This window comes from Neophocaena asiaeorientalis, unplaced genomic scaffold (assembly GCF_003031525.2).
Source record: "Neophocaena asiaeorientalis asiaeorientalis breed wild unplaced genomic scaffold, Neophocaena_asiaeorientalis_V1.1 scaffold212, whole genome shotgun sequence".
Lineage (NCBI taxonomy): Eukaryota > Metazoa > Chordata > Mammalia > Artiodactyla > Phocoenidae > Neophocaena > Neophocaena asiaeorientalis.
The window spans coordinates 2,137,746-2,152,576 of record NW_020174046.1 but is presented as its reverse complement, the minus strand read 5'-3'; the positions used below and the strand labels follow the sequence as shown (position 1 = coordinate 2,152,576).

General features: G+C 37.7%; 1 protein-coding gene across 2 annotated transcripts in view; it reads right to left on the bottom strand.

The window, feature by feature from the left end:
* Window positions 1-1,359: 1,359 nt before the first annotated feature.
* The window catches only part of BORA (BORA aurora kinase A activator), a 24,501-nt gene continuing 11,029 nt past the window's right edge, over window positions 1,360-14,831 (bottom strand). For both annotated transcript variants that reach the window (XM_024753936.1, XM_024753938.1), the window contains exons 6-12: window positions 12,112-12,177; window positions 11,284-11,340; window positions 10,644-10,870; window positions 9,611-9,743; window positions 7,204-7,814; window positions 3,004-3,135; window positions 1,360-1,711 (exon numbers count right to left, since the gene is read on the bottom strand). In XM_024753936.1, the coding sequence (XP_024609704.1) occupies window positions 1,646-1,711; window positions 3,004-3,135; window positions 7,204-7,814; window positions 9,611-9,743; window positions 10,644-10,870; window positions 11,284-11,340; window positions 12,112-12,177 (1,292 nt within the window). In that variant the 3' untranslated portion in view covers window positions 1,360-1,645. The remainder of the gene's footprint in view (window positions 1,712-3,003; window positions 3,136-7,203; window positions 7,815-9,610; window positions 9,744-10,643; window positions 10,871-11,283; window positions 11,341-12,111; window positions 12,178-14,831) is intronic.

Here is a 14,831-nt window from a genome sequence, read left to right as displayed (position 1 = left end):
GAAGCCTCTTCCTTGCTAATCTAAAATGCTTTGAATGCCACTACTTATGCTACGCAGCTGACATGAAATAGTTCATTTAAAAAGCCCTGTTTGAGGTTCCCTGATGACGCAGTGGTTGAGAGTCCGCCCGCCGATGCAGGGCACACGGGTTCGTAACCTGGTCCGGGAAGATCCCACATGCCGCGAAGCCTGCGCGTCCAGAGCCTGTGCTTCGCAACGGGAGAGGCCACAACAGTGAGAGGCCTGCATACCGAAAAAAAAAAAAAAAAAGCCCTGTTTGGTAAGGACTATATTATCCCCATTTAACCGGTGGGAGATTGATGGTTTATGGCCTATTTGGGGTCATAAGTGACAGAGGAGGATTTGAATCCAAGTTACAATCAGAACTTTGTTGTTTCTTGAGTTTTGCTATTAAGAAAAACACAGCCAGGGAAGCACCTACCCTCAGGATCTAGAATTCCTCTTATGTACAATTGTTTTAAGCTCCTATTAATTCTAAAGCCTGTGACTAAGGACTCAGCCTCCTAATGCCCTAATCTTTAGCAATGGACCTAGTGGCTAATGGCTTTAATGTTTAGTGTACAGAGGGGAGAGGATGAGCCAGGTACGTAGCAGGAAATAAGTCTTGCAGGTTGGCAGAAGTTTACAAGTTGCAGAAGAGTAAGGAAGGACGTGACACAATGATAGTATGTCTTTATTTCCTAGGGCTACGTATGAATTATTCCCTCCTGAATGAGACAGTTTTTAAAAGGTAATTTGTAAAATATGAGTATACATTCTCCCAAGGTAAAGAATATTTTTCCTCCAAATTATATACCCATTCTACTCCCGACATGAATATGTTTGTTTAATTTTAAAAATTTAGTTACATGTCTGTCCAACCCTAGCTTCATAAGCCTAAAACTCTATGGGAAACCCTCCCCCCTCCACCCCCCAGTTTTTCCTGGTTCTCCTGTGTTCTTAACTAACTCCTCTCCATACAAAGGATGTTCCCTACCCTAGGGATGGAGATACATTCTGGGCATCCCACATTAACCCCACTAATAATAACACATGAAGATCTACACTTTTTAGACCAGTTATCACTGGAACTAAGAATTTCTACACTGAAATGAACAAACAGCTCAAGCATGAAAAGTGTTGGAAACCTGCTTAACCTCCTTTCTACCTCTTCGATTAAGTTTCCTTTCTAACTCACATTTCTTTCTTTCACCAAGGTTATAAATTTGAATTCATCTGTATATTCACATACTTTTAAGTAAAATAAAACGTAGCACCTTCACAGTTCCACATGTTCCCAGAACTTCTGCTAAATTCAGTGCTGTCAGTAAAGTGACCCTGTAGGGCAGGAGCAAAGTTATCACTCAAGTTTTTTGTTAAACAAACATATCACTCAAGGTCAGTACAAAAATATTTATTGCTAAAAGCTGAACTTGTACTTCAGTAACTTCTTTGAAAGTTCCAGGAGCTTTTCTGTTGTCACTAAATTAAGCCCTTGGTTTTTCACATTAAGGAGGGAAAGAAAAAAAGCTCAGCATGTTAGTTGAAGCAGTTTCTTCCCCATCACGATCACATTATGGATCCCATGAATGAAAAATATGTGAGGAGCTGTCCAGTTAGAGGCTTTGGTTCTGAGAGAGGTGCTCTACGGGCTGCTGCATTGAGGCCGATTTGCAATTTTCATCCAACACCTTTGCATTGAGTGGTCTTGCTGTGAAAAAGAAAATACCTTATTTTCAGTTTAAATAGGACCATTCAAGGATACAACAATTATGTGAACTGTTTTTAAAACCGAGATGCAAACTTCCTTATGCACTCTAAAGGGACAGTGAAGATACATTTTGTTACAAATCAGTATTCTGTATCATAAAAGTACTTCCTGTATCTTAATGCTTGCTTGCTTTTAAATGGACAACTACAATCCCACCTCATGACAAAACGGAGGAAAGGTAAAATAACGTGGCCTCCATATTAAACCTGAATATTCGTTTGGAGAGTTATGTTTAGTTGCACACTTGATATTTATTGTTTATTAATAAACTGGCACATAAAAATCAAAAATTCTCCTGATCAGTGCCTAAAATTATGATGGGATTCTTCAAATCTGAATACAGTTGTCCTTCAGTATCCATGGGGGATTGGTTCCAGGACCCCCAAGGATACCCAAATCCATGGATACTCAAGTCCCTTATATGAAATGGCATAGTATTTACATATATTTTAAATCATCTCTAGATTATTTATAATACCCAATACAGTGTAAGTACTATGTAAATAGTTGCAAATACAACATAAGTTCTATGTAAATAGTTGCTGGCACATGGCAAATTCAAGTTTTGCTTTTGGAACTCTGGATTTTGGGGGGTTTTTTGCCCTTAATATTTTTGATCTGAGGTTGGTTGAATCCATGGATGTGGAACTCGCCAATCATATACAGACATATCCATCCTATCTGGAGGTTCAGTAAGTGTTCACTTCAACAGTATACTTTTGTATAAATACTCAGTTTTTTAGATACACATATGTTATCTCTAAAGGCTTGGATTTTAAGAAAAGAACCCTTACCTTTGTCTGAGTGCTCGTAACTGATGTGTAAAATCTCTCAGTTGTACTATTTCCCTCTCTAGTAATCAAGATGCTTTTTTTAGTTTAGCTTTGAGCCAATATTAGAGGCAAAACCCTCCACCTCCCTCCTATTGGGCACCCTCTCCTGTTCCCCTTTTCGCTTAAAGGAACTGATTTCAAGCCCCATTTCCAGAGCAGCGCTAGCTCTCCTTCCCCCACCTCTTCTCTTATGCTCCCTCATAGCAGAAGAGGTAGGAAAATAAAGTTTTGAAGCACTTTCTCCTGCTATTAAATGAACTGAAGACAGGATGAGGCATCAACAGATAGCAATTAAAGAGATTTTACACAAAACGGGAAAAAAATAGGCTGAAAACAGTCACATTTAGTAAATACTTAAAAAACGACAACCATATCAAGCTTTCTCTGTTTTTTCCATACCTTTATATTAAAAACCTGAGATTTATTCTCGACTTCCAAGGTTTGTGCATCACTTTCTTTGCAGTAACTTTCTGCTCCAACCGTATCCATAATATTGCTTCCACAATTCTGTGTATTATAGCCACTATCCATCTGACAGGAATGAGAGGGAGAGAGAAAAAAAACCATCACAGGTAACATTGCAAAGTGTAATTCACTTGACCACAAAATTTATTTTGAGGAACTTTTATGTTTAAATAAGTAAATTTATTTTAAAATATTTATATAAAATATATATATGTAAGATTTGGCTTATGTAATTATATATAAAGACAATATTTTAAAACATTTAAGTGAATCACTACTATTATTCACAACTGAATGACACAATTTAATATTGTATTAATACAATTTAATATTGATCATATTGAATGAATTTAAAAAGTAATAAACATAAAATTGCTTGTTCTTCAAAGCAGTTACTACAATTCCTTCTAATAAAACATATCTTGTAATTTTCTTTATTTTTTAAAAATTCTAGGTTATTTTATTTTATTTATTTTTTGGCTGCGCCACGCAGCATATGGGATCTTAGTTCCCTGACCAGGAATCAAACCCACGCCCCCTGCAGTGGAAGCGCAGAGTCTTAACCACTGGGCCACCAGGGAAGTCCCTGTAATTTTCTTGAAAGTCAGTGTACAAACCACTAAGAACATACTTCCCTGTTACTTTGTGCTCACACTCAGTAGATGAAAATGAAGATTACAATCAACTTCTTCCAACTCATTTACCAAGCTTGTCTTAAATAGCTTACTTGCATCTCTAAATAAAATTTACCTAAATGGCGAGCTACCTTTAAGAGGATTCAAAACAATACACATTTTTTAAAAGGTGGCTTACATTATACTCATACCCATCGTTGAAATAAAAATCTTACCTTCATAATAATACCACGTACATAATGGCTCTAGATGTTAGCTCAGCTTTTCATTTTAATTAAAATTACAGCATTCTACAACACACTGTTACAGCCCAAAAGAGCAAAAGAAAAAAAGGGACTAGCAAACTTCAGTTTTGGTACAAATATGACAAATATTTATTTCATGAGGGCCTAAAAAAAGCACCAGCCCTGTACGGCGCTCCATGTAATATTCTTATTCTCTCCTTGCAGCACCCTATTAACTTCACAAATGAGGCTAAGGCTCAGAAAGGGTAACTTTCACAGTGTCGGAATGAGATGACGAAGAGCTGAGGCCCCACTGCCCCTGTCCACGCACTGCACACTCCACACTTACGTGCACAGTGACAAACACCAAACAACACAACCCACAATGCAGTCATCTTGCACTTACGCCCTTTTATGCAAATTATGATCAGCGAAGGAAAGACTACATTTGCCCCCAACACAAACAAAAGAATAGCCTAGAAAGTGCATTCTATCATCATCTTAAGAAAAATGTTTCCAGTTTTCGGGAATGGATGCATATTTGTTTACTCCTGGGAGTGACGTTCCATTTGAACAAAACCCTTGTGGTGCAGGGAGTACGGTACACAGGGAGTCTGTCCCACTCTCTAGGAAGAGAAGGATCATGGTGCCCCTAACATAACATGGTGGCTTATCACACTGGCTCCCATCCAGACCACTACAAATGTCAGTGCCTACTATGTGCCAACCAGACAACACAGGTCATCTCGTTAACCGCCACAGGCGTCAAGGGAGACAACATGGTATTCCAAACTCTGGAAAGCCAATGTGACTGAAACAGAGAAGGAAGGGAAACAAAATGAGGCTGGAGAGTAAGGGAAAGGCCAGACCATGCAATGCTTTGCCAGCCACTCTACAGATTTTTAAATTAACACCAAAAGCAAAACAAACAAAAGAGTTACAAATTTAAGATTAAGATGCAGAAATAAAAACTCAATGGAAGGGTTATTGTATGAAGCTGACCAAATTTCCCAAAAATTAGAACAAAAGGGAGTTAAAAAAAACTGTGAAAAGATTTTTTTTAATTGGAGAATCAAAAGGAGTTCCAAAGAATGGTGAAAACGAGAGGAGAAATCTATTATTCAAGAAAAGATCCAAGAAGTGAAGGGCATGAGTTTACAGATCATAAGGGCCCTCTGAGTGCCCAGTACAACTGATGAAAAGGAACCCATACCAAATAATCACTGAAATTTCAGGATCCTTTACTCCAGAAAGGGATAAAAAGAGACCATATGCAAAAGATTAAGTATTAAAATGGTTTCAGATCTCTCACCAGCAACACTGAAAACAGAATCAACGAAAGAAAGTCTGAAGGAAAATTATTTCCAATCAAATGTGAGAGAATAAAGAACGTGTGATCAGATGTGCAGTATCTTGAAAAAGGTACTCTTTCTCAGAAAGCTACTGGAAAATGTGTTCCAGTCAAGTGAGAAGTAAACCAGGAAACAGGAGAACGGGGTACAGAACATGCGAGAGGTTAAGGGAATTCTCAGGATGATGAAGGGATATTCCAGGAATACAGCTGTGTACAATGCTTGGAGGCCAACCCGTCACAGTAAAGCAAGTCAAAGGGCCCTGGGAAAATGTGACTGTCTTCGAATGTTTGGAGCTACCCCTGTGGTAGGAAAGAATGTATAGAAAACATTTTTAAACTACAAAATGTTCTGCGAACAGTACACATTATTATGATATGACCCAAAGGATAAGACTGAAACTGACTGGTAGATACCACAGACAGAACCATAGTTCAGCTCGCTAGGGAAGAGGCTTGTAAATGGTGAGAGAAGTCCTCTAAGATGGGCTGGGATACCCCTGCAGGTACTCAGGCAGAGTGATGGCAACTTATGAGACAGGCTTCCAAGGGGTAGGTGGACTGGATGATTAATGTGTGTTTCCATCTAAGTATTCTCTAATGCTTCTATAGATGCTCTGAAAAAAAGAGGCAGTAAGAAAAAAGGAGAGCAAAAAAGTTAACAATACCTTTAAGGCAAAGTTTGACTGGATGCGCTTCTTTACTTAGGAACCAAATTTAGAAGCTGGAATATGTAAAAGCAATTCTAGTGTATTTTTTTGAGCAACAATCCTAGAAGTCAGGATAGGCAGCATAGGCATAAAATATGAGCAAAAGATTATATGTAATTTGGGATCATTTAAAATCCCTCCATGAGTTTTACACTTTAGCATGTCAAAACTGACAGCACTAAAGCATTATAGAGTTGTTGTGAGAATTAGATGAATTAGTATCTATAAAGAGGTTAGAAGAGTGTCTGGCACACTGGAAGACTGTGTAGTATTAACTATTACTATGTGTCAGTATAAACTTGGATTAAAGAACATGGAATCCAGACTGCCAGGATTTGAATCTTTTGACTCCACCACTTGCTAGCTATACAGGCAATTGACCGAACCTCTCTGACTCTCGGTTTCCTCATCTGTAAAATGTGGATGGTGGTATACCTATTTCACAGGACAGAACCATTGTGAAGATTAAACAAATTAACATGTGTAAAGTACTTGGAATAATGCCTGACATATTGTAAGAGCTACATAAGTGTTAGATATCGTTACTATGAAATGGCAGGTAGAATTGCCTTTCTAGTTTAAAGTTCTTTCAAAACTCTCAACTCAAAGAATATGACAGTTAGTGGAACAAATGTCTTTCTGAAAGTAAGTGCTAGCTGTGAAGTGTATTTGTCAAATGAATCATGCTTTCCTGTTGCCAGATGTTGCAAAATTGGAAATGTATGATCACATGAAAAACGGTGGTTACAAATCACATTTTTTTTAAAGTCCAAAAGAAATATACATAAAAGTGCTCTAAACTGCTTTTCCTAAATTATATAAAGGAAAAACCAAAACTACTGTATTTTTAGAATACAAACAGTACACCAAAAACTGAATTCTTTGGGAACTAGCTCCACAGGAAAGAGAGGTGAACCCTGAGAAGTTGCCGGATTCTAGCAGTTTGTAAAAACAGAGCAGCTTGATTTCTTTTCTGCTCTCTTATTTTCCTACTCCAAATAAGTATCAGTGAATGTGAATATTAAATATATGCACCATCAGTCCAAGTTAAAAGAACTAACCCTCTTGATATCACTTAGTACTGATTAAAAATACATATGTAATGCTGTTAAGTCTCACATACAACCCATTTTCTTTCTCACTATAATCTTACAAAAGAAAGGATGAAGAACAAGGGACCAAGGAAAGGACTCTAGAATATTCAAATACCTTACCTGAATGTTACTGCTTTCACAAGGAATGACACTGCTTTCTGCGAGAGGTGACATGCACATGTGAGAGTTTTCAATACTGAAGGCGATCCCACTCACAAAGTCAGTCATGGGTAAACTCCTATTATCAACGGGCTCCTTAATCCAAGTGGTCTCATCTGCTATCTCTATGGGATCGACCATATCCACAGTGTTATTCTCCTTCGCACTTTCCACATCCTGAAGCAGTGCCAATTCTTTCTCAGAAGCACCGGACTGGTTCTGGGTAATAGACATGGCGGTCACTACCAAGTGCGCGCCATGTGGACAAGTGTCACCATCCAACTGCGGCAGGTGGACTCCAGCCGTGCCCATAGCTAGGGAGGAGGCGTCTGTGGAAGGAACATCTGCCTTGTCTCCTTCATCTTCGCTGTGAGCCTCGAGAGTAAAAGGTACCCGAATCAGTGAGGGCCGATACTTAGCACCCCCTGTACACATCTCAAGTCTCATAGGAGACCAATTTTTAATTGGTGAGCAGCCATCTATATAAGGACTTCTGATACACGGATTGGTAATTCCATTAGAATTTGTTCCAGACGAAGCATCAGGAGAATGGAAAGTTAACTTCCTTTGCTCTAAAAGATTGGGAGTGGAAAAAAAAAGATTGGGAAGGAAAAATCACATCATGAAAACATGGACATGGGAAAGCCATTACTAAATGGTCATCATCATGTTTCATGCCAGAGAAACTGGATTTCTCTAACAGTGGTGTTGTTTCCTGAAGTGAAATTTTGGTGTTAAAAATAATAGCACAAATGAATGTGTATCCATAAACAGGGTGAGGCTCTTCAAAATATAATTCCTCTGGCAAATATCCTCAAGCATATTGCTACTATAACAATGTTGTTCACATCCAAGATAATAGAACAAACCAGCTGATAGCTGCAAATTAACAGCTGTACCTGGTAAATGAAATATGTAATAATCTATTTCTGTTTATGTAAAATACTATAAGCAACATTAAAAGGCAAACAAAAAACTGCAAAATAATATTTGCAACAATAAAGAGCTTAACAATGGTAAACAAAATAATCAAAATGCCTTAAAAGTTAATAATTTTTATAGCTTCGTTAGCTTAATAAAAACAAACGTTTAAAAAAATGGGCAAAAGCATATAAACAATCCTCCCAATGGTAAATGAACATATGAAGTGTTTGGTCACACAAATAATAAAAAATATGGAAATTAAAGCAATGAGAGACTATTTGTTCAACAAAAACACTGAAGTCTGAACTAATAATCCCCCCAAACAAGTGACCCATAAACATTTGGAAAAAGTTCAACATTGTAATAACCAAAGACAAGAAAATTAAAGCAGTAAGAGACCTTTTTGTAATGTACCAAATTAACAAACATCAAAAAGAATGGTAAGACCAGTGTTGCTAGATGGGGAAAAAGATGACTTTTCACACACCACTGATGAAAATTTCAATTGGTACAACTTCTTATGAAGAAAATTTGATAAAATTCCTCAAGAGCCTTAAAAACAGTCATCCCCTTTCACCAAATAATTCCACTTCTGAGAATTTAACCTAAAGAAATAAATATGTACAATACACTGTACATACAAGGAAAAAAAAGAAATAATTTAAATGTTTATCAATGATTGAAAACAAAAGATACATCTGTGAAATGGAATATCATACAGTGATTCAAAATCATGGTTTCAAACAATAATAAATGACTTGAATGACCTACGAAAATACTCCTAATAGAATGCTTTGTGAAAAAAGCAGGATATAGAACTATGTGTGTGTGTGTGTGTGTGTGTGTTCATATATGTATGGAGATATATACACACATACACATGTACATATATAAAAGGAAGACTAACAAAAATAGTTTTCAGTTTTCCAATTTTATTTACTATGAATAGGTTTTGTAAACTGTGAATAATTTTCAAGAAGTGCTATAATTTTTTTCAAGGAAAAACTGACATATTGCAAAGAAAAATATGTAAATTCTCACACACTACCTAAAAACTTTACTCAAACAAATATATCTTTACACAATATCAATATGAATATCTGATTACCAAAGTCTGAACCTACACACTGGAAGGCATACCGAAACCAACTTATCTCTACGACAGCCATCTTTCTTTGATTCTGCTTGTAAGATGTTTGGTATAAATACTGCTAGTCAAATTACCTGTATCTGACATGAGAGCAGAACTTTGCTGAGAATTTCAGTCTTTGAAAGTAAATTGTTCCTTTTGTAAAAAAAAAAAAAAAAAAATCCAAGTTTCTAAATTTTAAAAGGGTGAGTGGTCATTTGGAGCTCTGTAGTTAGAACAAGCTAAAAAGAGACTCTTTAATAACAAATATTGACAATATAAAATTTTAATTGGGGGTTGTATTAAAAGACATACCTGAGAGTGGTGTCTTTCCTATTTGAAATGCAATTGGTGAGAAAGTGGGTGAAGAAATAGGTGAAGGACTGGTTATGCTTCCCAAACTGTATTTTTTTGCACTACCCTGAATAGGACTAGAAGAAAACTGCCCCTGTGATAAAAATAAATAAATAAAATTAAACGGTTCTCTTCCTTAGCTCTGTTACACCAAGTGCTATTTCTCTTTATTTTTGAAATACATTCATAAACTAGGTTGTATAACTTTGGTTATTCACCAGAAAGCAAGATGCCACCTTTGCTTTGTGGCAAAAGGCAAGACACCAAAAGGCAGGCCCACAGACACACGAAACAAACTTATGGTTACCAAAGGGGAAGGTGGGGAGGGATAAATTAGGAGTTTGAGATTAACATATACACACTACTACATATAAAATAGATAATCAACAAGGATCTACTGTATAGCACAGGGAACTCTACTCAGTATTTTGTAATAACCTATAAGGGATAAGAATCTGAAAAAACCATATATACGGATGTATAACTGAATCGCTTTGCTGTACACTTGAAACTAATAAAACACTGTAAGTCAACTATACTTTAATAAGAAAAAAAGGTAAAACAACAACAACAACAGAAAAAACACGCCAAAAGGCAAGGCATTTCGTAACAAGGATAGTTAAGAAGACTGTTCCAAAAATTCTGAAATAGAATACACTAGAGAAGATAAAATATAAATGCACCGTATTTACACAAACCAAGTAGCAGTTTATGAAAAATTTTAAGTTAGTCCACTAACACCAATCTAGTTGTGTTATACTGAAACTCTTCCGTAATTCAGTAAGTACCTTACCCTGAAATTCCTTGAGACTCATTTACCTCTAAATACAAAATTGGAGAGTCTGACCAAAAGCATTCCTATACCTAATGACAAAATGTGAACTAGGCATGAAATATAAAACCCAAAAGACAGTCATTCCTCTTGACAGCAATAGGAGCATCTAGGTCCAAGATGCCTATAGCCAACCAACCAGCCACTTGGCCCACTTCTTACCGAACTCGGGGTCTGCACAGGGCTCCTACACTGCACAGGAGATAGATCTATTGAATAAAAAACCTCAAGTGATGCTTGAACACCACTACGAGGACTTCTGGGAGAAGCTGGAGGTAAGGAGTCAGAGATACTTCCGTTGCCATCTAAAAATAGCTTTCTTCTGAGGGATGAAGAACTGAGGTTTCCAGGAGATTGATCTGCAAATTCATCAGCTCTAAAATAGTCACCTATATTTAATATTAACAGAATAAAAGGCAGAGCTAGTCATTTGGAAGAGCAATTATATTTCAGTTGTCTGATGTTTTAAAAACCAGTCTCTATGTTTGAACTGTTTTCCAAAAAGAGGGCAAAGTTTAACTGCACAGGTGCTGCTTGAAATCTGAAACGATTCCTTCTTTTTTTAGTGCCTCATTATGAGTATGGGTAGTGCCAATAAGATGTGTTCATGAATAGTTTATGTCTATAGTTAAGTTCACTATGATAAAAAGGCTAATTCAGGCCATATTAAAGAAAAATGAGAAATTTCAGGCTTCCCCACTTCTTTAGAAAGAGGCATTGCCACAGATTCCCACTTACAAAAGCCATTAAAACAAAACCTTTTATTTAAGTTATTAAAGGTTTAAACAAATACAATACTTACCTAATACCTTTTCTAAATTAAAATCCACAGGAAGAGACAGCAATGTCTGGCAAGCAGCTGGAAGCAAGCAGATAAACACAAACATGGTTAAATCAATGCAAGTGTATCCCATGCAGTTTAGCATGTGCTTCCCCATCAACCATCTCCCCATGATGCTCCAGACAAACTGAATTATTTACTTTACGCATCCCATTCCATAACATGCCACCTTCCTGTTTCCCACACTTTCCAGCACTGATTAAACCTGTTAATGGTAAAAGATAACTTCTGGTTGTGCTGCTGGCACTTGTATCAGAAAAGAAGCCAGCCTGGGCTTCCCTGGTGGCACAGTGGTTGAGAGTCCGCCTGCCGATGCAGGGGACACAGGTTCATGCCCCGGTCCGGGAAGATCCCACATGCTGTGGAGCGGGCTGGGCCCGTGAGCCATGGCCGCTAAGCCTGCGCGTCCGGAGCCTGTGCTCCACAATGGGAGAGGCCACCAACAGTGAGAGGCCTGCGTACCGCAAAAAAAAAAAAAAAAAAAGAAGCCAGCCTATATATATTTGGGGATAGATTTCCCAATATTAACAAATTTTCAAAAGAATGCCTTCCAAAACCAAAATTCGATTCACATGATTTGAATCACAAAATAACACACTATTGCCACTTCTCAAACATGGATGGATATATCTATTCTAACTGTTTCTCAAGGTCAGCTCTCATATAGCTTATTCATAAAAAGTAAACAACTTCAATTCCAGAGTGAAGTGTTATCACAGGTACTGAAATTAACATCAAATGTCGCTTAATATGGAACATACTTCTTTTCCAATTTACATTCATACTCACCATTGCTTGTCTCAGAATGTACGGTCAGCTTTCTTCCAATTGGAGATTCATTATTGACGTTAATACCTGTAAAACATTCTAAGTGAAAAACCTTACATTTTCTGTTCTTCATTTACTTTAGGGTTACTTTTTCCAGAGTAAAAAAATGAAGTGTGGAAACTTTTACATTTAAAAAATAAATGTCTGCATATGTAAGTATATAACTTGGCATGTTTCTGCTAAGTTTGTTTGTTTTTTTATTGATTGATTGATTGTCAACTTTGAGGAAGCATAAGGATAAGACTTAAGGATTACCACAGCAAGTAAGGCGGCACCAAGAGATACTTTTTAGGGAAAGCAGCGTTGCTCTACATGACGTCAACCTTAAAAGGTTGGGGACACATGTTAGTCAACGTCAATGTCCTCAAACAGATCCTCTGTTGCTTGATGCTTTTCCAAAATGGAAATAGATAAATTGTCAGAATTAAAGCGCCAGGCCATTCTGAAAGAAACTGAAATTTGATCAATAAAACCGTGCTCAGTTTTTTTTTTTTCGCCGAGAGGAGTCAAAAATATGGGTGCAAATAATTTTTTTAAAAATCTGAAGTTAATGACTAACATTAAGCTTCTTAACTTGAAAAAGCACCAGGTAGTAAATAAATGGGTGAAAAAATAGAATTCTAGATTCAAATGCCTTCTCTGCTGTAGGCAGTGTGACCTTCTAGAAGGCAAATGCAACCAAGGCACTCTGCTGCGAAAACCCTGTAATGTCCTTGGTCTTTAGGCTGGAGTCCAAACACCTTAATGGTGTAAATAAAGCCCTTCCAAAACCTTGTCTCTGTCTCTAGCACAGCTGTCCTCCAACTGAACATTATCTGAATACCTTAAAAAACAAACAGGTTCTCTCTCTCACCTCTAGGTATTTCTAATATTCTTTCCTCTCTGACTTTTCTGCCCTATTCCCCGAGTCCGGCTAACTCAAGTCTCAGCTTAAACTGTGTCTTCCATCTAGACAGGATTATTCTCACACCACTTTTCAACTGTATTGCAAGTGTTTTCTTGGTTGTTTCCTCTAAAAGGACTTCATAGATAACTTTAAGACCACAATCAAATGAGGAAAAATGGATGGATTTGATTACACCAAAATAAGAATTTCTAGGCAACCAAAGACATCAAAACAAAAGTAGCACATATGTGACTGGAGATGACATGTGAAATGTTTAGAACTAAGATAACTACAAATGTAACTACAAGGTATCTTAGAAATTCAAAGGAAAAAGAAAGAGACAACAACTCCAATAGGAAGGAATTAGAAATAGGCATTTTACAAGAGGAAATAAAAAGGCTGTTAATATATGAGAAATGAAAATTAAAACCATCATTTAGAATGTCAAACAACCCATGAGAAAGGCAAAAATGTGAAAGCCACGTACTGGCAGGGATGTGGGGATATGGGAACCCTAGGCACTGCGGGTGGCTGTGCAGACTGTACAGTCGTTCTGGCGAGCAGCCTGGCGCCGCACAGTCAAATCAGAAAACATGTAGCCTATAACTCAGAAATCCTCAGCCTATGTATAGTTCCCAGAGAAATTCTTGTTCAAGTCCATAAATAAAAATGTAATGGGTAGTACAGTCATTGAAGCCTTGCTGCATAAATACTGGTAACAGTAAAAATTGACAGCATAAGCTAATGTGTACAAACAAAACCATTGTTCCCCCTGACTCACCATTGTCTTTGTTATTCTTCGGGTAAATAACACTGAGCACTTACCATGTTCTAGGTACATGATCTTCGAAGTATTATCTCATTTCATCATTTCATAGGGAAGGAGAGTGAGGCACAGGAAAGCTAAGTAGTTCACACAGCTACCAAGCTATACTGGGCATGACTCAAACCCAGACGGCATTACTGTAGAGTGAGGGTCAGCAAATGATAGCTCACGAGACAAATCGGGCTGGTTGCCTATTTTTGTAAATAAAGTTTTACTGGAACACACCCACACTCGTTCATTATGTATCATCGGGGATACACTTTCATGGTAAAGCAGTAGAGTTGACTGGTTGCAACAGAAACTGTATGGTCTGCAAAGCCTAAAATATTTAATATTTGGTCCTTTACAGATAGAGGTTGCCAATCTCTACTCTAAGGTAGTGTTTTCCAGAACTTTTTCTGTGATGATGGAAATGTTCCATATCTGTGCGGGACAATATGGTCACCACTACGTGCGGCTACTGAGCACCTGAAATGTGCATGTATGAGCAGGAAACTAAAATTTTAATTTATTTAAATGTAAATAGTCACATGTGGCTAGTGGCTACCATATGTCAAGAACTGTAAAGGGTCTGACAGGTTAGTGTGTCAACGTTGCATAGATGCTGGCTGAAGAAAGGAAGCTTCGGGTCACAGACAAAGGGACTTCATTATTCTCAGCACAGGAGGCAACATGAGCTTCATGTTCACGTCAGCTCCCTTTGCCCCCTCAGTCCCAAGGAAGGGACATGAACGAGCCCAGGTGGATACAGCACACACAGAGGGTCTGTGCCCCAGCTGAGGAACCCTAAGCACGGGAAATCCCATTCTTTATAAGCTGCAAGCAAACCTGCCCCAGAGGGAGACATTACCATTACTGTACTAGACAGCCAAACAAACCTACCCTCTGCTCCAGAGGGATTCTCCATCTCTGTTTTCCCAGGATGTTCACAATACAAACATCCTTGAAAAAACAGCCTGGATCAAAACC